Below are 23,440 nucleotides of genomic sequence, written 5' to 3'. Positions count from 1 at the left end.
CTCGACCCGTTTCCACCCCATAATGGACAGTGGAAATATAACAATCCTAAATTTTTTTTTTTTTTTAAAATATTATAATAATATTAATGGTGTTAACAGAAATAAAAACAAAAAAAATATAAATAAATAAAATAATAAGTATATATTAATAATGATAATAATAATAATAATACTAATATATCGTTAGGATATTGTTGCTTTTATATTAACAATAAATAAAAGATATTATTGTTAATATATTTGAAAGTTCAATTTTACTTAAGTGGACCTTAGGACCACCATCTTAAACCTTTATGTTAACACCTCTTATTACAACACCTCGAGGTGCTTTTGTTTTTTATTGGACGCTCTCTCTCTCTCTTAAAGCTAAAAACCCCTCAATTGGTTTATTGTGTTCTCTCTCTTAAAACGAAATCTCTCCCTCTCTTAAAGCTGAAACTCCATCAGGTTTTTCTTTTTCTCTCTCAAACGGGAAAACCCCATCAACATGTTTCTCTTTTTTTTAAAGGGGAAAGAATGTAACAACATTAATTAAAATAAATACAAAAATAAATAAATTAATAATCATATATTAGTAATGATAATAATAATAAAGATAATAATACTATAACGTTAGGATATTATTGCTTTTATATTAACAATAAATAAAAGATATATTAATATTCTTGAGGGTCTAATTTTACTTCGATGGACCTTAGGTCCACCACCTTAAAATTTAATAATAACACTCCTTTAAACACCATTGAGGTGTTTCTTTTTTGTACGTGTTTTTTACTCTCTCCTCTACGCATCTCTTTTAACAAATTTGTTCCCACCCTCTCTCTAAATGCAAAAAGTGGCTGGGATCAATAGTGATTGATGGCGGCAAGAACCTGTGCATGGCATTAATGGCGTTCCATCTTACAAATTGAAATAAGTGGATAGAAAATCATCCTACAAATTGAAATAAGTGGATAGAAAATCATTTGGGTTCTTTCTTTTTTATCTGAATTTTAAATATGATCAATCATAGAAAAGCCCTATTCAAAAAAAAATAATAGAAGACTGGTTTTCTTAGTTCTATCTGCTTCCCCAATTTCGGAGTTAAGGTAAATGACATCATCTTCCTGAAAAATAGTATGCTTTTAATAAATAGTGATATTTCCTTTCAGGATATCTATTTTATAAGTTTTACGTGTAAGTGACTTCATTTTATTGAAAAATAATCCGTTATTTTTAAAAATGAAATGAAATAATTACTTCTGCTTATTTATCATGAATTTTAGGCACGATAAATTTTATGCACAAGCGACTTTTTTATTTTGAAAAATAATCTTTTTATTAAAATTGTGATATTTTATCTATGTTATAAATTTTAAATGCTGTAAATTCTTAGAAATAAATTTATTTATTTTTCTTGTCTTTTGTTAGAAATTTTTAGATACTGTAAAATTATTAGAAATAAATGTGGTAATTTTGCTCTTACTAAAATTGTGAGATTTCTTTCTCCTGCTTTTTTTATATTTAGACATTGTAAAATTCATGTACAAATGACTACCTTATTATCTGAAAATTGATATTTTTGAAATTGATTGTAGCATTGTTTGTGAAATGTTTATTTGCGAATTGACATCCTATAAATTGTGATGATTCCGTATTCTTGAATTTCTATAAGAGTTTTTCTATACGTTGGCAATTATGCTAGAATGTCTTTACGAACTGCTACCTTTCTAAATTTGAGCCCAAAATATTTGATTGATTATTTTTGAAATGTTATTAAAAGCAATTGTTGTTAATGGTTTCAGTAAAATTCATATTAGTGATTTCAGTGATATGTTGAGTACACGATATTGCTGCTTTCGGATGTTTAAAGATATTTATAAATATTTTAAGTATGCAAGTGGATTCATCCGGTTCGCCGGTGAGGTATAAGTGGACCTATCCGGGACGTCGTTAGGGATTAAGTGGACTCATCCGGTACGCCTGTGAGGTATAAGTGGACCTGCAGGGATTAAGTGGACCTATCTGGAACGCCGATAGGGATTAAGTGGATCCATCAGGATACTGATGGCGTATATAGGTGACCTACTTGGGACGCCAGTAGGGTATTTTGTGAAATCCTTTGAATTATGCACTGCCGTTAAAGTATTATATGTATTTCAATTATTCGGGTTATACTTAATTATGCATTTATTGAAAGTGAAACTGTTGATGCATTTCTGTTAATAGATCTCCTTTTTTAAAATATTGATACCTTTCAACCGTAATTATTTTTAGGATTATGATGATCACTTACTGAGTAGCCAAACTCATCAAACTATGGTAAACATTTTTCAGAATAACTGCGGTTTCATTTTGAGTGCTCGTCAGGATCAACTCTGGAAGATATTGTTGTTGTGCTAGCTTAACTTTCTTTTGTTACCTTGTAAGAATTCGCCACTGTGAATTTGTCCTATCAAGAGATGTATATATGTTTTGACTATCACATCTCAGGAATAACAATATTGTAGATTTTTGGGGTGTGACAGAAAATTAGCCTGTCTGCTTTCAAGCATATCTTACTTGTCATTAGCCCCGCAATAATTTTGTACTTATTTCAACTCTTGGGGTTTTTCTTTATAATTCATGCAAAAAAGATTCATACATCCATTATTATTTTATGCATAAATTGTCTTGGAATCGACTCCCATTTGTTAAGATACGGCACTTGTCTTTCACTTAAAAAAACCAAGACACTTACAGTTAACCTTCCTTGTTAAAATATTGGAAAAAGTTTATATAGAGCCGAGGCTCTAAACAATCAAATTAGAGCCCATCTCAAAAATTTCACTATAAAAGGTTGTTTTGATGCCAAAATATCATCAAATTGATCATCTCGACAACAAGATGTATGGACATGAGAAAAAAATGGATTTTAAGTTTTATAATTTATTTTTTATTTACTTGAAGCGAATATTATTTCTTTACTCAGTTATGCAAAATAATATAAATATAGGGCAAACCAGACAGTATAATAAGCCGCTCATATGTATATCTAAATCTATACTACATTATTAAGCCATTGTTAAGGGGTGAACATATGTAGCAAAAATAAGAAGAGACACTAATGCTATAGAGATTGTAGGATAGGGGGAGAGAATGAAAAATACAGAAAGTTGTATGCCCCTATTTTAGGAATCCCGGAATGGAAATTGTGACCACCTTATATCAAAGGTAAATGGTCTCCTTGTATACAATTCCTTTAGGAATAGAGGCTAAGAGAGGTGGCACGTAGAGAGAGCAGGGGAGGGAAGGAGGTGAGAGAAGAAAGCTAAAAATAATATACAAAAATTCTAAAAAAAACTCTTAAAAGGTATTTTAAATGAAAAAATTTATATAAGGGCGAGACCCTCAACAATTATATTAAGCCGCACCTAAAAAATTTCACTAGAAGAGATTGTTTTGATGTCAATAAATTCTCAAATTGATCATCTTCACCTCATGATGCACGGACCAGAGAAAAAATAGATTTAAAGTCTTAGAAATAGTGCATCTTGTAATGCATTTTTAGACTGTCAATTTTCAAAATTTTCGAGTGTTCATAGATCTACTCGATCTATGCTATTTTTGAAACTTCGAATTTTTATAATTAGACATAAAGATAAAGTTTTAGGCCATCACAAAGATTCCAGGATTGAAACATCTTTTGACACTATTTGAAGGTGCGCCTTACTTTTATTATTTAGGGCCTCGGCCTTATACAAACTGCACACATATTTAAATGGCACCTATCTTTAAGGAGATTTTAGAAACTAAAATATTTATCTTAAAAAAATTATTTTTCTTATTCTAACTAAATTAATGAGTTCATAAATCTATAAGAGATATGGAGAGAGAACAATAAGGACGAGATAGATAGATAGGTGTGGAGAGAGAAGGGGGAGGGGAAAATGTAAAAAGAGAGGAAAAGAGAGGGGGCATGGAGAGAGAGAGAGTAAGAAGCCAAATAATAGGAAGTTAAAGATCAAAATCTAAAAGAATATCTCCCTCTCTCTCCACTCAAATGTAAGTTTCTATTTTTTAGGAATTCTAATTTTGTCAAGAGATCAAGAGAAAATAACAAGAGCGGAGAAAAAAATAATTTTCAAGCTATTGTCATTGGCCTTGCCCTATTGTCAATGAAAACTTACCCCATTTTTGTTGGCCTTCATTCTTACGGCTCCATCAACAAACACAATCCATAATTTTATATCTAAATTCTTGAAAGTTTTTTTTCTCTATCTACCGGTCCATCTTCTTGCAATCAGGTGTGTTTCTTTCATCTTCTCATTTACTTTATATAAGTATTACTTATTGTGTCTTTTTTATCTTTTTTTTTTATATTATTATATTATAAAAATATATATACTAAGACTACTTATCTTTGGTACAAAGTGGTCACAATTTATCTTGACCATTGAATGTGAAATTGGGTGGCTACATTTATTGCACTGACCAAGCTCAAAGTTCAAAATAAATTCTCTCGACCTTTGTGACATATCCAAGCTATCAAATTTTACATTAGATGGTTATAAATAATTGTGACCGTCTTGTATCAAAGGTAAATGATCTCATTATATACAATCCCTTATGTTATCGTTTCATTTATGGCTATTTTTTGTTATTTATTTAAAGTTTATAAAAAAATTACATTGTCCGTTGACAATTTTTATTGTTTCATGTAGATAACATTAACTACGATATTTTTCACGTAATTTACTAGGAGTCAAGTTATAAACATTATATGAGTAGTGTCATAATATTGAGTTTTTTTTGGTTAATGTATGCTTTGATATTTTTCTATCTCGAATTTCGTTGTGCGTGCAACACACATAAAAGTGACTAGTGAATCTTAACGAATAATGTTAGAAACATTATCGGCTTATAAAGTTATAATATTAAATGGAATTTATATCAGGTGCCAACTTTTTTTTTTGGGTGAAATATAAGACGCTAATCTTATACAACAGAAGTAAGGCGCACCTGAAAAATTCATGGAAGGAGGTTGTTTTGATGTTGGACAACCATCCCAGGTGATCATTCTCTTGAAAAGAGGAAAAAGAAAAAAGAAAAAAGAAAAAACATATTGAGACTATGAAATGTTTCATGTTTTCTCTTTTTCTTTTTCTTATTCATTTCAGCTTTACCAAAGACCGTGAAGGACCTGTTTGGCTGTACTCCTTATTATCAACAATTCACTAATTAAATGGAATTAATTCTGACCATGAACTATATGTTGATGTGCCCCTTTTAAAACCTTTTAAATATACTTACAAGCAGTTCTACATATAAGTCTATCTTTTATAAAAACTGTTTTTACTTCACTCAAAGTAATTTACTGAAATCACGTATTTTAACGTATACAATATCACGTGGTTATTTAGCATTTTTAATGGCTTCCAACTATTTTTAACTATTTGTTGCAGAAAAAAGTAAAACATGTGATTATCAACTAATTATTGAATAGAATAAAAACTACTTCCAAAAACACAAACTTATCAAGTTTGTCACATAACAAATAATTCATTATTAGAATTAATCCTAGGGATTGTATGTAATGGGACCATTTATTTTTAGTACAAGGAGATCACAATCATTTATAACCATTTAATGTCAAATCTGAATAGCTTGGATGTGTTGTAAAGTTCAAGAAAATTTCTTTTAAACTTTAAGGCTGGTTAATGGAATAACACAGCCACATAATATTACATCCGATGATCAAGATTAATCGTGACTACCTTGTACCAAAGATAAATGGTCTCATTGTATATTTTTCTTTAATTTTACTGAAGTAGTTATCTATTGGTGATAACAAGTATATCGAAACGGACCCTATAAATATTTAATATAACTTGAAAAGTTAAAGGGTGCGGTGGTTTGTATAGAGCCTAGGCTCTTAAACAATCAAATTGAAGCCTACTTTTAAATAGTGTTGAGAAATGCGGTATTGGAAATCTTTGTGATAGCCTTAAAATATATTTTCATATTTATTTATGATATTTAACGCTTCAAAAATAATGTAGATCGACTTATCAATGAAAGCTTAAAAATGTTGAAAATTGATGGTTCAAAATTACGTTTTAAAATACACGTTTTTTAAAACTTGAAATCAATTTTTTTTTTATGTACATCCTTCTTGATGTCGATGTCGAGACGATCAATTTGAAAATATTTGAGCATCTAAAACAATAGAAATTTTTGAAGTAGATTCAAATTTGATCGGTTAGAGCCTCGACTCTATATAAACTTTTCCATTCATTACATTACATGCATGACTTCAACATACCATGGCATTAGCATTGATTAATAGGGACAGTGTGTATCCGATGTCCAACACTGAGCGTTACTTGTGTACAGTAACCGCACGCCACGAGTGTCACATCTACCGTCCGTTTCCAGTAACCGACGGTGAGTGCTACGCTGAAACTGTACTTCGTGATGACAAAACCTCAGTCTCCACCTCTCGTTATCAGGATCTGACGGTGGATGCCGCGTGGCGTACCAACTCACAGCATAAAGTCCCTTGACCCATGTGTCTTACACGCGTTCGTTTCGGGGTATTCATTTTGCCCAAATGCTTAAGCCCTTCGTCTCTCTCTCTCTCTCTCTCTCTCTCTCTGTAATCATTTTATCCCTGCAAGCAAGCAAGCTACTACTCTCAAATTCTCACTTCCCTTTCTCTCTCTACACCCTGTGACCCTTCCCTCTCTCTCTCTCTCTCTCTCTCTACTTTTGGTCCAACATTTTCCACTCTCTCTACTTTTATGGTCCCAAGTCCAAACATTCCCAAGATACTTGAATGTGCTCATTTCCTCTCAACTCTCACCACCCCTCACCTCAACAGGAGCTTTTGCTATGCCAAAAGATAATGTACTCCCGCGGGAGTAGATGTCCATTATTCTCTCGGGTAAAATCCTGTATGGAATTATTTTTAAGACCTTAAATTTTGAGAATGTGACTTTTTCAACTTATAAGATTAAAGATTAATCCCAGTAAAAAAACAAAAAAAAAAAAACCTCATTATACCTTATATACACTTGAAAAAAAGAAGAAGAACATCTCGTGATTGAATAGAGTCACTTTCTAGTAAGATCTAGGGGTTAAAAAATTCAAAATTTTATTTTTAAATAAAAAATAATATTTTTAAAATAATCATTTAATAATTCTTAAATGCTTCTCCAAATTTTATATTGAAAAAAATCCTCTCGCAGATCTTCAAAGTAAACCGTACTGCCAACGAAACATTTCATAAGTGCTCCTTATGCCGAAAGATTTTTATTTTAACAAATGTTCCTTATTTTATTAGAATAATCTACTAAAAGAAAATTACATTAGAAAAAAATAGTGTTTGAAATTTCATGTCACCAATTCTACTCGAACTCAAATTTACTCAAAAGAAATTACATCCTCAAAATTTCAATTGAAAAATCTAATGAAGTAAAGAACATTGGTCAAAAAGAAATATCTACCCAAAGGAAATTACAGATGTAAGTAGAAAATATCTACTCAAATCTAATTATATATGGTATTTCATTACAAAAATCTAAAATTACAATCAGAAGAAATAATAGTTTGAAACCTCAAATTATTATTTTTTAAATCTACTATCTAGTGATTTAAAGAGGTCCTCGATGAAAAATGAAACTCTTGCTATCTCAGTCTTCTGGCCATGGGAGCGTGAGAACATAATATATAGAGGAGGCCGATTAGCCTTTTTTTTCCACCACTTTTACGCTACGCTTTCACCGATCACTACTGCTCTCCCTCTCTCTGAACTTTAAAAGTTTCCATCCCTTCAAGATAATAAAATTATACGGAATATGCAGTTTCGGTGACGCAAGCAATGATATGAAAATCTATTATCGCTTTCTTAGAAATAAATGGTGATGATATGCACATTTAAAAACATTTTAAAATTTTGAAAATAGATGGTGATGTGTTAGGTCTGGACAAAAAATAAAATTATTTTTAAGACTGAGAATCCCTCTTTTTTTTTTCTTTTTTTTTCTTTCCTATGAATCTCGAGACGAGGCACATTTGAGGGTTTCCTAGCATAAAAACAACGTTCTCTATTAGGTTATTTTAAGTGCACCTTGCTCGTAAAATGAAATGGTTCGGTCCCTTTTGATCTGTTTCCTAAGAAGCCAGAGCTTCGATCCAAACCCTTCATTCAAAAACATCAACGAATCTGAAGTCTGAACCGTTGAAAATCATAACACAGTACGGTCCATGAAAATAACAGAAGCCCCATTTTCATGGGTTTTCCAATTTCAAAATTTCAATATCGACAGTTTGCTTTCCATTTTTCAATATATTTACACAGAATTATCTCAGACAAAAGAAGAAGAAATAGGGATTACCATTGTACGGATCGCCGGAAAAGTGAATCACTGTTCCCTATCAGAGGGGGTCCTCCAAAAGCCAGTGTGAAGCTTCCCCCACATCATCTCCACCTCCTCCATATCCGATAACGCCCCTAACTTTTCCGGCGATGTTGCCTCATGCATTGCCGGGGGGACCACCTCAGACTTTTCCAGAGACTTTTCGGGCCAAATCTCGGCCACAACCGGCGAAGGCAGCTCCACCTGTTGATGCCTCTCGGGGGTGGTCAGGCTGCAGGCCCGCTTGGCTCTGCTTCGCCGCCTCCTCTTCTTTAGAGCGCGATGGAAAAGGCCCGCTGGTAGCCTGATGGCAGCCAGGATGAGGAGGTTCAGGAGGCCGCAGGGGCAGCAGCAGAAGACGGCAGCACATTCAGCGGCAGTGGCGCCGGCGACTTCTGCAAAGCGGAAACTGCTGCCGGTGTGGGTTTCTTTCTTGAGGGGTTTTCGGCGGCCGGAATCCGGTCGGGATACCGGCTGCCGGGCCATCTTGAAGGAGGTTTCTCCGTCTGGTTCTGTCCTTTGGGTATCAGTAATAATAACAATAATTGAATAAAATGGGAGGAGAGGGGAGGGGATCAGGGATCCATGAGGGGTTTTGGGGGTTCTTGGGGAGGCTTCATTTCGAGGTAGATAGAGAAACAGGTTCTTGAGTTTGGTTGTCACTACGAGTCAGGGGCATTGGATTTTAGAGAGAGAAGGGGGTTCTTCTTCTTCTTCTTCGGGGAGAGGGGTTTCAATTTTAGAAAGAAGAGGGAGGATATAGCAGTGGGTTTTCAGAATTTAGAGAGAGAGAGAGAGAGAGAGAGAGGAGAATGTATGTCTTTTGTTTTTGTACACAGGGGATGGATGAGAGAGAGAGAGAGAGAGAGGTAGGGTTTTTCTTCTTCCTGATGAGGGGATTGTGTATAGAGAGAGAGAGAGGGAGGGTTTTTCTTCTTCCTGATGAGGGGATTGTGTATAGAGGAGAGAGAGAGAGAGAGAGAGAGAGAATTTAGAAGTGGGTTTTCAGAAGAGAGAGGAGAGAATGTAATTGTCTTTTGTTTTTGTAGACAGGGGATGGATCCTCTGACGCAGGTGGAAATCCTTAAAAAGCGAGTAAGCGAAGGGATAGGAATAGGAATAGGAATAGGAAATTCATAGGTGTGTGTACTAATCACGAAGGAAAGGACAGAGATTTGTGCAAAATAAATGCTTTTATGTGAATGAGTGAAATAGGGAGGCTGACTCCGATGTTTGCCGTATTTGTGTCTATCACTCTCTCTCCATTACCTCTTCTACCCTCTCTTCCCACGTGCCATCGCTCTCTCTCTCTCTCTTATCACTCCCTCTGTCTTTGTCTTCTCCCCCACCCCTCCTCTGTACTCTCTCTCCTTGTCACTCACTCTTAGCCTCAAGAGACCGCTATGACTCTAATGTGGCTTCATCTTGCAGGAGTATATTCTCTATACCAATTCCCTCGGGTTTGGAATATATTTAAACATTTATGGATGATTATTTTTAAAGAAAATCATTTTGAGTTTTTAACCTTTAAACTTTTTTATATAAAAAAAAATAGAAAAATATTTCTATTGGATCCTCTCCCACGGATGTGTGTCTAAGATCTCACTATTAAAATTGACACAAATTTTTATAAAAGTCAAGTCTCACACTAATAGATGATAATTTTTTTAGAGATCGGTACCAACTTTAATGGTGATCTTTTAGTGTTCTACACACATGGATGGAGGAAGATCTTATAGGATCATTATTCAAAAATAAAACTAGATGATTTGCAATGGAATGTTATGTTTTTTAAGCATGTAGAGTTGTTTTTTTTTTCTCTTATCTTTTAATAGTGATCCTTAAAGGATCACTATTAAAATTGGCTCAAATTTTTATAAAAGTCAAGTCTCACACTAATATATGATAATTTTTTTAGAGATCGGTAACAACTTTAATGGTGATCTTTTAGTGTCCTACACACATGGATGGAGGAGGATCTTATAGGATCATTAATTCAAAAATAAAAATAGATGATTTGTAATGGAATGTTATGTTTCTTAGGCATGTAGAGTTGTTTTTTTTTTCTCTTCACTTTTGAAATAAGTCTAAAGATTGCATCCCCACAATTTTGGTATCTAAAAGATGTTCCTAGCCCAAGGGAGCAAATTGACAATGCACACCTCGGTCAGAAAGAAATCTTTCGGTTTTTTTTTTATTGAACATTTTGTCCATGAAAAATGTTTTGATAGGATAGCAACCCCATCAAAATTCAAAATAAGAAAAGCCTCACCAAAAATTGTAGTTTTTAGCATAGAAAAACCTCCAAATCGATCACCACCTCTGCTTCGATCATTATGGTTGTGAAAAATAAATTAAGATTTTAAGTTCTCAAAAAGTGTATATTAGAATATATTATCTATACATCTATTTCACCTTGAAAATAGGTATTCACAATAGATCTATACCATTTTTTGAACTATAAATTTTTTAATCAGCGGTAGAAATCAATTTCATAGGTTTGTTGTGCCCAAACGTATTTTCCCAATAAGGTTTCAAGGTAAGGCTTTACTTTCTTTTCACAAGTCTTACGCCTTGTAAAGGATACTTCTAGCTTTCTTATAATCTCTCTTGTGCTCCCGAGGTACGAAATGGAAGCCCTTAGAAATAATAATATGAGTTTTTTTTGTATGAATGTGTGATGGGGAGGATTAGTAAAACTAATGAATTACAAGTAAAGTAAAAGAACAATTAATGATAAATTATACGCAAAAAAAACAATATATAAGTGATCAAATACTATACCACGATTAAGTCCTTGTCATTTTTTGACCTGTAACACTCGTTTCACAAACTCAATTGATTACGTCTGATTTAGTAAGGGTGTGGTTAGAAGTATTTTTGCCTTTTTCTAAAATTTGGGCATTTAAAATTTATGCGAGGAATTTTATTTTATTTTTTTGGCAGGATAAAATAGCTGGATATAAATAAATGATACAATACGACTATTTACCTTTACTAAAAAATAAAAAATAAAGTCACAATTACCCTAATCATTAGATGTGATAAAGTGTAGCTATGGTGGGCCGCTTTGGACTGGAAGTCTAAAGGATTTTCCCTTGAATCCCGTTGTATACTGATATCCTCCAAATGTTCACATTTGACTGTTAAAGATCGCTGTGAGCTTCTTATACACGTAACTCGGTGTTAATATGACATGGTGCCTTAAGTGGGAGATTTGTTAATGGCTAAAGAAATATCGAATCAAATGGTGTAATATCCAATGGGACTATTTAGTTTTTACTACAAGAAAGTTCACGATCAAGGTTAACTGTTAGATGGGAAATTGGACGGTTGTAGCGTGTTATTAACGGTACGTGAATCTTGTAAACAATTCTTAAACTTTGTGACATATCCTAACCGTATGATTTTGACTGTGACTATCTTATATTAAAAATAAATAATTATAAGATAAAGATTTATTGAAAGTGAGAGACACAAAGGGCCACACATTTATTTGCGAGCTTTTCACTCGATCATAGTGATCCTCAGATGTGAATGCTGTTCCCAATTCGTCGTTTCCTCTTCAAAAGGGCTTTTGCCCTCTGCATATCTCTTCAAAAATCTCTCTCTCTCTCATGTTTCGTTAACAGGGCATGGACCTTGTTTTTGTAGGGTCATTGGACTCTCTCTCTCTCTCCAAGGGTATAGCAGCATATATTTGGTACTAAAGGAGACCCCTCTCTCTAGTTCCACGGGACAATCAATTCGGTCTCTCTCTCTATAGAGTCTAGAGCCTCTATCTAGTCCCACGGGACACATCAAGTCGGTCTCTCTCTCTCTCTCTAGAGTCTAAAGCCACGGGATACATCAAGTCGGTGATTGTAAGTGGGGCCACATTTATTCATAGTTTGGTTTGGTGGCAGTTGATCATTGGTTCCTCAAAAAGAATCACGAGGAATGCAAGACCACAAAAATAATCATCACTTTTACTTCCTCTCTCTATATCGGTTTACGATTGCATTGATCAGACTATTTACGAGGACTCTCTCTCTCTCTCTCTCTATATATATATATTCTATAGAGTTTAGGGCATCATTGTGGGTAGGGATCCATCATCTAAATGAAAATGATTTAGGTGGGAGACCGACCACAACGTTTCAACTACACTCCATTTTCTAATTTCTACAATTTCGCTTTTATTCACGGGGAGAGAGATAGAGAGTTGTTTATTGGAGTTTGAGAGAGAGATGAACATTTCAATTCAGAGAGAGAGTTGTTCATCCAAGTTTTAGAGAGAGAGAGAGACGATATATTTATTCGCAGAGAGAGAGAGAGATAGAGAGGAAGAGAGTTGTTTATTGAAGAAACTGCAGAAATGATGAGCCGGCCATATCATTCAATTTCCGCAAGTGGTTGTTGGGCGTCACACGTGCGTCATATATAGCATAATTTTAACCTAAAGTTTTATTTTCTAAAAAACAAAATTCTCCCAAAAAATTCGAAATATACGAGTTTTAAATTATTGGATCGCAAAAATCGTGGTTTACATCTCACGGAACTGGGTGCATACTTTAACTTAACTGTTATGCAGCGTAAAAGGTTAAAATAACGCATAGGTCTTCAAAAAAAAAACGTAAAGCCTTTGCCTTACATATGAGGGAAATTGTTGTGTTGGAATCTAAAAATCTTCAAATCTATATTTTCCAATTTAATTATTATGGATATAAAAAAATTAGGATTTCAAGCTTCAAAAATAGTGCAGATTATAATAAAATATTTAAACAATCTATTTTCTAGTATTCACAAACTTACGAGTTCCGCAAGTGCTACAAATTTCATAATCAGTCGTGAAAAAATATTTTAAAGCTGTCGTAAGGGTTTCCCATGCCCCAAGTATTTTTTGGTTTAAATTTTAAGGAGAGGCTTTACCTTTTCTTTTCTTTTTTCATAAAACTTAGGCCTTCTAGAAATTGCATTGACATGCTGAAAAAAACAAAAGGCAAAAGTTATAGTGTATTGTATGTTTGCTCTCCTAGGTAAAACCCCTTCTAAGATTAATTTTAGGAAGCCAAATGGGATGTAATCTCTTCAAATCATAGATTAACCTTGATAAAAAATAATTTCTAATGGCAATCTCTATACACTTGAAAAAAAATAAAGTGTCAAGATTTAATAGAGGCTGTCTAATTTTCAAGAAGTGAAATCTAAGTGTTGGACAACTCAAAATCCAAATCGTACCTTTTGAGAGTAACCATCTAGTGATTCTTAGGTAGTTACCAAAATTCCATATTGAAAAATTCCTCCCAAGTAGGTATCTGATGAGGGGAATAAATATACACCAGCTCTAACAGGAGGATAGTATATGTGATAGAAAACAAATTATTTGATAGCATACTGCCCATTTACTCCCTCGAATGAAATCTAATCCAGGAATAACTTTAGGATACCAAGATTTGGGGATGTAACATCGTCAACACGTAGACTGACTTCAAAAAACAAACATTCGAAATTGCACTATCTATGCACTTAAAAAGAAAATATCTTGAGACTAAGCTGAGACCTTGATAGTGAAACCTAAGTACTAGATAGCATAAAATTCAAAATTTATTTTTGAAATGATTATAAAGTAGTTCCCAAAATTTTAGATTAAAAAAATCCTCTTAAGTAGGCTTTCTACCCGAGGGAAAATAGTATATGGGAAAAAGTTTATATAATGTATCAACCTTATACTGTAGAAGTAAGTGGCACCTCAAAAACCTATTGTAAAAGGTTGTATTTTACTAGAAAATTTTCCAATTGATTATCTTTATCTCGATGTATATAGATATGAAAGAAAAATTGAATTTCAAGTTATAAAATTAGTCCATTTTATAGCACATCATCTAGACCGTTTATTTTTAGATTTGCACCATTTTTGGAGCTTTCAATTTTATTATAGGGGTGAAAAATAGATTTCAAGCCATGATAGGAGTTTTGGCAAAAAAAAAAATACATATTTTAATGAGATTTTGAGATGCAACTTAACATGGTTGTTCAAGGTTGTTACCTCATACAAACTTCACCCTAGTATACGTGCTCCTATATTATATATCTAATGTTTAAACGTACTATAGCGTATATAAATAGTAAACCTACTGTAGCGTATGTAAATGGTACAAGTATATTATACATCTAAGTTTTAAACCTTTTATTCCATAATTGATAACAATTGATAACAATTTCATCAATAGAAATGTTGGGCATAATAGTTATGATGTCAACTTCTTTACATGAAATAAACGTATTGAGCAGCGTTACAACGAAGTGGACTCCACATCACTGACCGCCCCAAGAGCCAAATTTTACTAACAAATTGAAGTTTTACGAAATTAATTAGAGGGAAACTTATCAAATACTCATGAGAAATATACTATTCAATATTTTACACTTTTGAGACAATTTTTGAACACGTACCTTTTCATGAGTATTTTAAAATAAAACCAAAGCATATAAACAAAATATTAAATACTTAGATATTATGGATATTTTAATAAAAGGTGCGGTTTGTATAGAGTCGTGGCTCTAAACAATCAAAGTAAAACACACCTTCAAATAGTGTAGAGAAATGTGGTTTCAATACTGGAATCTTTGTGATAGCCTTAAAATATATTTTCATCTTTAATTATAAAAATTAAAGCTTAGAAAAATAATGTAGATCAAGCAGATATATGAGAACTTGAAAATCTTGAGAATTGGCGGTCTAAAAATGCGTTACAAGATGCACTTTTTTAAAATTTGTAAGCTGTTTTTTTTCTCATGTCCATCCATCTTGATGTCGAGATGACCAATTTGAGGATATTTGGGCATCAAAACAACATCTTCTAGTGAAAATTTTGAGGTGGGCTCTAATCTGATTGTTTAGAGCCTTGGCTCTATACAAACCTTTTCCATTAATAAATTTACTTCAATTGCATTTTTTTGTGAAAAAGTATACAAGGATACCATTTAATTGTAATGCAAGAAGGCCAGAACAAATCTTGTCCGTCAGATTTCAAATCAAGTAGTTGTAAGTGTGTTTCAAATCAAGTGATTGTAAATGTATCATCGATAAAACTCAAAGTTCAAAAAAATATTTTCGACATTTGTATCACACCCCAAGCTATACAATTTGATATGTAATGGCTGGGAGAATTTATGACCTCCTTGGAAACCCTTTTTCAATCCTTTTCCGGTAGAGCTCTTGACGTAGGGCTTCGCAGAACATCACAAAGCCACGATCCTAAACGAATTTAATGGAACGAGCGCTGTAAGCAAACCACCTCTATCATCTAGATATTTCTCCAGAGAGAGTTTATTGCAAAATAATATTAATTTGGATCAGTGGACCCTTAAAATGGGCTTTTACTTTTCTCGAATGATCTGTGCATAGGGCCGTTCGTTATTGTATGAAAATAATAAAAATGTGGCATATGTTCGTTGAGGATAACATTATTTGTTCATCTCTCTCTCATTCATTTGTTTTTGCGGGTGTAGGGTTCTTGGGAATCCTAGCTTGTGGAAACGAATATCTTAAATATCTAGATTCCACCCAAGATCGCGTATATATTGGTTAAATGCGAAGTGGATAAACATAACTATCGGTTAAATGCGAAGTGGATGAACATAACTATAAATCGAGCCTAAGAAATAAAACAAACATTAAAATCACACCACAACAACACATAATTTACGTGGTTTACTCCGTAGGCCTACATCCACCGCCTTGACAAATAGAAATCCACTATCTCAATGAAGATTACAGTTTTGGTTACAAGAGATAATAACTATCTCTAAACATCGGTAAAAAACCACAAATGATTTTCTATTCTAAATTCGCTCTCCCGACCGAGCAACACTGTCGATCAATACATTATTTCCCACCATAATACCGAAAGATAACCTCGAGGGTAACCGAGAGACTTTCTCTCCCTAGAAGTTAAAGTTAACCAATCAAAAACTCATGAAAATACCGCCTCTTTCTCAAAAGCCATGTCTCTCTCTCTTGGAGACCCATCTCCATATTGGAGATCGATTCCCATAAACCTCAAAGAGATAACCCTAAAAATATGGGTATTATGTTTTTCTTATCCACTTTTATAGAGATCACTTGTGTTGTCTAAAAACTCATTCTCTTTTTACCATAGTACTCTTTGTCTTTTAATGAAAAGTAGGTACGGTAGTTTTGACTATCACCGAACCTAATAACGGGTTTATTTTAAAACTATTAGGTTCATTTTAAAACAATGGTTCTAAAATTACACACTAAAAAACTGGTTAGTGCATGCAACATATTACTTGATCTTATTTTAAAAGAAAAAATAATTTAAGACAAAATTGAAGTAATTCTATTTACGGCGGCTTAAAAAGATAAGAAGCAAGAATTTCAGACAAAATTGAAGTAATTCTATTTACGGCGGCTTAAAAAGATAAGAAGCTTTATAATTGTTTCGATTGGCCTATGGAAATAACCATCACTATATCTCTCTCAACAATAAGGGCTTGTTTGGATGACTGTTAATCATATCAAGAGCAGACTATTTTATTTGTAATTGGAAAATTGTTTCATGAGTAGGCGGGCACAAGAGCCTACTAGCACACAAATCTAAAGTGTATTGTTCATAAATAAGATATAGATGGTTCATAAAAAATACTAAAACTATATATTTTTAATTATAAAATTTTATTTTTATTTTCATATTTATGATCATCTTGGCATGATGAATCTACAAATAAATAGTAAAAAAATCATCTAAAATGAATTTTAAAGAGGGCCCGCATATGTAATTATGAGTCGGTCGGCTCATAGAAACCCCATCCTTTGAAATTAATGAACTTTACGTAATGTTATTTTGAGAGCTCATTGATACATACCTTGCATCCCATATAATATTATTTGATTATTTAACTTTTCTTGTGATTTTCAGCTATTTTTAGTTGTTTCTAGTTAAAACATGTGATCTTCAGTAAAATACATTGAATAAAATAAAAATAGCTCTAAAAAATAACCGTGTATACAAAACGAGCTATAAGTTTTATTTCAGATAATTAAATGAGGAGCTGTGCCAAACAATGATTAATTCATTATAAGATTAATTTTATTGAAAAATAAATTATCAGTTATAACAAGCTTCATAACAAAGAGACTTGGGGATGGGACACCACTTAAAGCTCTTGGGGAGATTCTCAAAGAGCAGCGACATGGCCATTGGGGTGCTTTCCATGTGACCACAGTAAACAAAATTTTGATTCATTCAATAAAAAAACAAAAAAAGGTATAAGTAAAGAAAAAGGCCTAGCTTCTAAATAAAGTTCCAATTTCCTTTTCCATGACTTTCTTGGCATTTCCATCATTCAAATCACTGTCACATAATGGGACATGGCATGAGGAATCACTGTAAACAATTGTCCAGCTCCATGTACAAATGCAAGTATTTACTCATTTTTTAGAGTTTTTCTTTCTTGATGGGGTTGCGTTTTATGTGACTTTTTCTTGTGTTTGCTCCCTTCACAAAGGTCCATCCCTTTGAGAAGCATGATGGGATGTCATGACCGAACTTGAATATAAGGACAAGAAAAATGAAGCACCATTTCAATTGGTGCTGGTGTAAACATAGTACCACAAACCAAGCCATTATCTAGAAAAAGTAAATGAAAAGGAGTGTCTGTGGTGTGATCATATTGGAGCACTACCCACTCCCTCAGCCACAACACTTGTTCATGAGGATCTTCTTGATCAAAATTTTTGGGATCAATTTTACAATATTACCAAACGAGTAATATTTAAAGTAAAAATGATTTTCAGTTCCTAAACACTTACATCTAACTGTCCAAAAATTATAAACTCTATTCAATCCTCAACATTTTTTTTTAAAAAATAGATCTAGAGTGCATATAATTTTGTTTTCAGGTTAGAGGGAAGGTTGGAGAGGTTATGATCCTAAATTTGAGGTTCCAAAGATACTCCAACACAGGGCTTTACTCTAGGAAGTGATTATAACACATGCTCCCTCTCCCACAAGATAAAAAAAAAGCATCTCCACAAAAATGAGCATCTCCCTCTCTCTAATTCATCAAGTGAAAGTTGGAAAAAAGAGGAGTCTAGGTTACAAGGAAAGAAGTTGACAGGGGGTTCTATAATGCATGTCATATATATGGCATCAATGTGCAATCCATTACTTACAAAAAAAAAAGCCATTACTTACAAAAAAAAAGAAGTATAAATGATCTCTCTCTCTCTCTCTCTCTCTCTCTCTCTCATTTTTTAATGGTAGGTCTAAGGTAAAGAAGTTAAATAGCCTTAGGTTTAGCATGACCTCTAAAAACCTAAAGAAAACAATCACCCATTCTCTATGAAAAGCAAGAAACATCAAATATGGTGTGTGCAAGGCAAAATACAAAATCAAGTGACCAATCCCTTTTCTTTAACAAAACAATCATGCCATTATGGGATGAAAGAGAAAGAAACCAATGTGTTTTCACATATTTTCCCCTTCTTCTATGAAGACCAGATTCTTTTTGGAGTGGAGCCAGGCCACATTGGAACCTTGGACTTAGTGATATGGTCCTCAATGCTTCAACCACTTTCTTATGTGATATTCTAAGTTTTAATTCGAAGTTGGGCCCAGTAGGTTTGTACCTTAAAACAAAAAGGGAAAGCTCAACAGAGAGAGATGTCCAAAACAAAAGGAGCACTAAATATTTATAATTCTAAAATGCCAATTGAAACTTAAAAATGTTGATTTTTGTTTAATTAAATTAAATAAATAAAATATTTTTTCTAAATTTTTTTTATGGAAATTGCAGTTTACTATGAAAACATCAAAGGGGCGTGTCTTTTATGCATTCGATATTGCCACATCCCTTTGTAAAGAGCTAGTCGGTTCAGTGGAATATCCGATGATTCATCTTTTGCCGATCTCTCCTCATGCTCGAAAGTTGTCGAGTTTCGGGTTGCCTGTGCCTTCTCTCTCTTCGACCTACACTTCCTATATTCCTTGTTACCGTGTGATGGCTCAACTACATCCTTTGCAAACCTCACCATCTTCTTTTGCTTCTCTCTCTCAGTTGCTGCTCCATGAACCAAACAGTAAAAGAAAGGAATAAGAAAAATAAACAAAATAAATTAGCCTATGTGGGACATTCCAATCTTTTTGATCAGGGGTAATTTATTTTCTCCCGATTTTAAATTTTGTTACCCTTTAGAAGGGGACTGATGGTCCACCCCTGCCTCATTACTTCTCATTTTTATCTTTTTTTTTGGGGCATTTTTTTGACATGTTGACGGTGGGAATAGAGGGCGGGACGATGTGGAAATCCTAATTAAATTATTTATCCAAAAAGAGAAAAGAAATCCCAGTTAAATTACTTACCCAAAAAAAATAAGAAATCCTAGTTAAATATGGATCCATATTGTTGGGTGTAGGACATTAAAACCTAGCCTTTGTGATTGGAAAGGTTGTCATGGTTTCTCTTTAAATTGGGGTCTACTAGTTAGTATTGACATCAACAATTTTACATCTCAAATTTGCTTTTTACAATTGAATTACCTAAAAAAGAAGTCGACCAGGCTCATGAAAAGATTTGTCTTTCCTTGAACCAATCAAAATAGAAGCCTAAGATTCAAATTATGCAGTATTGGAAATTTTAGAAGGTATTGAATACAATGAAATGCTTATTTGTCGAACAGTGACAAACACCTCAAACCTCCATATGACAGATTTGATGGATAAGATGTGTTGTTTGTCCAATACAATGTTCAAAAATAATTTCTCAGATTTTGAGCATGGTCAGTTTTGTACCCCCAGCCACATTATTTCATATTTGACAATTAGGGATGATTGTGATTTTTTGTCTACTGATTTTATTATATAATTTGCCTTTTAAAAATAGTATGAATGCCGTATTAAAGTTGGTCCCATAAGCTGAAAACTACATTTTACCCACTTTCAATTATACACTAACTCATGATCACGTGTATTTAATCAAATTTTTGTAATTAAATAAATATAATTAAATATATTAGATAGTTCATGTTTTAGACACATGTTTGATAAATTTCCCAAAAACAATAAATATGTTAAATGCAAGTCTGCGAGAGAGAGATGTCAGCTTCACCCATGTTCTTCGAGGCTGCAATTCGGATGCTGACTATCTTACGAAACATGTGACTTTGGTCTAGAGCCCTCTTTTTGTTTTATTTTTTGGTTTTCTATCTTGTAACCGTAACTCCTTCATTAGCTCAATGAAATTTACGTGATGTTTCAAAAAAGAAAAAAAAAATGATCTCTTTCTCTCACCAAAAAAATCATCCATAATAAAGACTGAGAATGGGTCGGATCCGGTTCGGATCTATCTAGATTTAGATTCGGTTCTATACATGGGATCTACATCTGATCGGATCCATAATATTTTGATCAATTGCTAGATCTAAAAAGTAAATATGGCATCCAGATCAGATCGGATCCAAACAAATATTTTATATTTATAAAATAATATATAACAAAAAATAATATATATAATATTTGAAATAGCTGGGTCAGATCCAGGATCATATTTCAAATTAGATCAACCTATATGCAGATCTGAACCAAGTTAGATTCAAATATTGAATTCATACCCAAATCCGAATAGGATCTAAAATTCAGGTTTCAGATCCTCGACCCTTCTCTATAATAGCGAAAGAGGCACTTTAAAGTGCGAAAAAGTGTTTTCTCACCCTACGGCAAAGTAAAAGGTGAAGGGCCTTTTTCTGTTCATGTGAGTTCCAATACTCAACAGAGTAAACTTATAAAAATGATAAACTTACTCTTGCAAATGAATCAGGAAAAATAAACGTTAAAAAAAGGGAAAAGTTTATACAGAGCCGAGGGTCTAAACAATCAAATCAGAGCCTACCTCAAAAATTTCATGAAAAGAGGTTGTTTTGATGCCCATGTATCCTCGATCATCTCAATATCAAGATGTATGAACATGAGAAAAAAATGGATTTCAAGTTTTAAAAATAGTGTATTTTGTAATGTATTTTTAGACCGTCAATTTTCAAAATTTTCAAGTTTTCATAGATACGACGACCTATATTGTTTTTGAAGCTTTAAAATTTATAAATAAAGATGAAAATATATTTTATGGCTATCACAAAGATTTTCAATATTAAAACCACATTTCTCGACACTATTTGAAGGTAGGCTATAATTTGATTGTTTAGGGCACCCTAAACAATCAAATTAGAGCCTACCTTCAAATAGTGTAGGCCCAACCTGGATCTACGTAGAGGGGCAAAAATTGGACCTAGCAGGTTAGATTCGGGTCTAAATATTGTACTCGAATACTGTTCGGGTCAGGGTCCAGGTCCATGTGGAGCCAATCCAAATAATGTTATTGTTTAAATAATATTTAATATATAATATTTTAATAATACTTAAGTTAATATAATTATATATTTTTATTAATAATATTTAAATAATACATGTATATCTTTAATATATATATAATTTTTTGACTCGGGTCCACATCTTGGTCGGGACCCAACGTGACCCGTTGCCCACCCTAACCAACAACGAAAGAGAGAGAGAGGAGAACCCAAATAACCAAATACGTACAGCATGTTGGAAAAGCCATAACGGAAAAAAAAGGCCTTAATCCTGTTTTAAAAACGAACAAAAAAATAATACAAGCACCAAAGAAAAAAAACTTTGAGCAATATCCGATACCTACTCATTTAAAAAGGCAAAAAGAAAAAGAGTCCAATGCAAAATATTATGATACAAAAAAGGCAAAAGAAATAGAAAAAGAAACGATCAACTTGCCTATGACCCAAACACAGAAAAGGAGGGAAAAAGGAAAAAAACCACAAATTCTAGATCAAAACTGAATAAACCAAAACTCTCTAAATTCTGCATAATATCTGTTTTAAAAATCGTGATTCCTAATGATTGTTTTACTCTGAAAAAGGGAAAAATCTTCCCCAACTCAATTGAATCCTCCCACTTCAACTTAAAATTATAAAACTCCAAAAAAAAAAAAAAAAAAAAAAAAAAAAAAAAAAAACTTACCAAATTCTAATTCCATCTTCTTCAAAATATTCAATGTGAGACGTTTTTGTGCTTCGAAGGCGACGAGCATGACACCGCTCGAGACCGCAACGATCACCATGAAACCCATGCTCTCAGTGCTCACCATTTTCTTCAAATTAAACAATGAAATTAAATTAAATTTTGGAATTATTTATGGAAATGCTTCCTCAAACCTCACCTTCTTAAGAGAGACCTGAGGAAGACAAGAAATAAATTATTCAAATGGATTTCTATTAATAGAAAACCCATTTTTACAGGTAGTTTTTGAGTTTTTAAGAATCGTTTCCCATCTCAAAAATTTACATGGACGAAATTAATAATCGGGGGAAAAGAAAATATTTTTCTTTAAAAAACAACCACCCAAGAAAATGGTCAAATTGAACATTCAAAAAAAGAAAAAAAAACAAAGAATATGGTCAAATTGACCGTATCTTTTTGTAGACGTAAACTTACGCCAATTTTTGGGAAGTCTCTGGCCATGGGAAGTCTCTGGCTCTAAAATCATTTTCCTCAGGTAATTATAAAATTTGTAGTTTAAAAAAGGGTATAAATCTTGCGGATACGTGCACACTTGAAATCATAATCTTTTTTCACAACTATAATGGTCAAGGTATAGTGATCGATTTGAAGGTTTCCAACACTAGAACTGCAATTTTTTGTGTGTTTTGAGGTGAGGCTTTTTAGATTTGCGACCTTATCAAAACTTTTTCCTTATATAAATACTGAAAGCTTTCAAGAATCGTGACACTAAGACACACCCTCGAATACTATCAAAAGTGTACTAGTGTCAGAAATCTTTGTTGTGGTTTGCAAATCTATTTTAATATAAGGTTTAAAGCTTCAAACAAAGCGTAGATCAAACAGATCCACAAATAATTGAAAATCTTGAAAATAAATGATTTATATATACATTACAAGATGCACTATTCCTAAGACTTAAAAGTTTTTTTTTTTTTTTTCACATTCTACATCTCGAGGTCCAGATGATTA

The 23,440-nt window shown here is 33.1% G+C and overlaps 1 protein-coding gene and 2 long non-coding RNA genes across 3 annotated transcripts; 1 reads left to right on the top strand and 2 right to left on the bottom strand.

Annotated features, from left to right (window-relative positions):
- Positions 1-6,192: 6,192 nt before the first annotated feature.
- LOC18421609 (uncharacterized) lies at positions 6,193-8,844 on the bottom strand. Its single transcript, XR_016052120.1, has 2 exons — positions 8,358-8,844; positions 6,193-6,631 (listed from the first exon to the last, which is right to left on the bottom strand). It is a non-coding gene; the product is annotated as an uncharacterized LOC18421609 (long non-coding RNA).
- On the top strand, positions 7,985-9,367 carry LOC148783017 (uncharacterized). Its single transcript, XR_016052121.1, has 2 exons — positions 7,985-9,247; positions 9,296-9,367. It is a non-coding gene; the product is annotated as an uncharacterized LOC148783017 (long non-coding RNA).
- Positions 9,368-18,507: 9,140 nt separating this feature from the next.
- On the bottom strand, positions 18,508-22,672 carry LOC110006386 (uncharacterized). Its single transcript, XM_020661664.2, has 2 exons — positions 22,430-22,672; positions 18,508-19,445 (listed from the first exon to the last, which is right to left on the bottom strand). The coding sequence occupies exons 1-2, from the start codon at positions 22,554-22,556 to the stop codon at positions 19,186-19,188; spliced, it is 387 nt and encodes a 128-aa protein (XP_020517323.1). The 5' UTR covers positions 22,557-22,672; the 3' UTR covers positions 18,508-19,185.
- Between the last annotated feature and the right edge of the window lie 768 nt (positions 22,673-23,440).

Source organism: Amborella trichopoda, chromosome 3 (genome assembly GCF_054954075.1).
Source record: "Amborella trichopoda isolate Santa Cruz 75 chromosome 3, AtrichopodaSantaCruz75HAP2 v2.0, whole genome shotgun sequence".
NCBI lineage: Eukaryota > Viridiplantae > Streptophyta > Magnoliopsida > Amborellales > Amborellaceae > Amborella > Amborella trichopoda.
Note: the sequence above shows the minus strand (reverse complement) of the source record. Positions and strands in the feature narration are given on the sequence as shown.

What these genes read in the sequence shown, in the direction of transcription:
- LOC110006386 (XM_020661664.2), bottom strand. Translation starts at nt 22,556, where the DNA reads ATGGTGAGCACTGAGAGCATGGGTTTCATGGTGATCGTTGCGGTCTCG. An exon ending in GAAGATGGAATTAGAATTTG is followed by an intron (nt 19,446 to 22,429) that starts GTAAGTTTTTTT and finishes TTCATGGAGCAG; the next exon opens with CAACTGAGAGAGAGAAGCAA.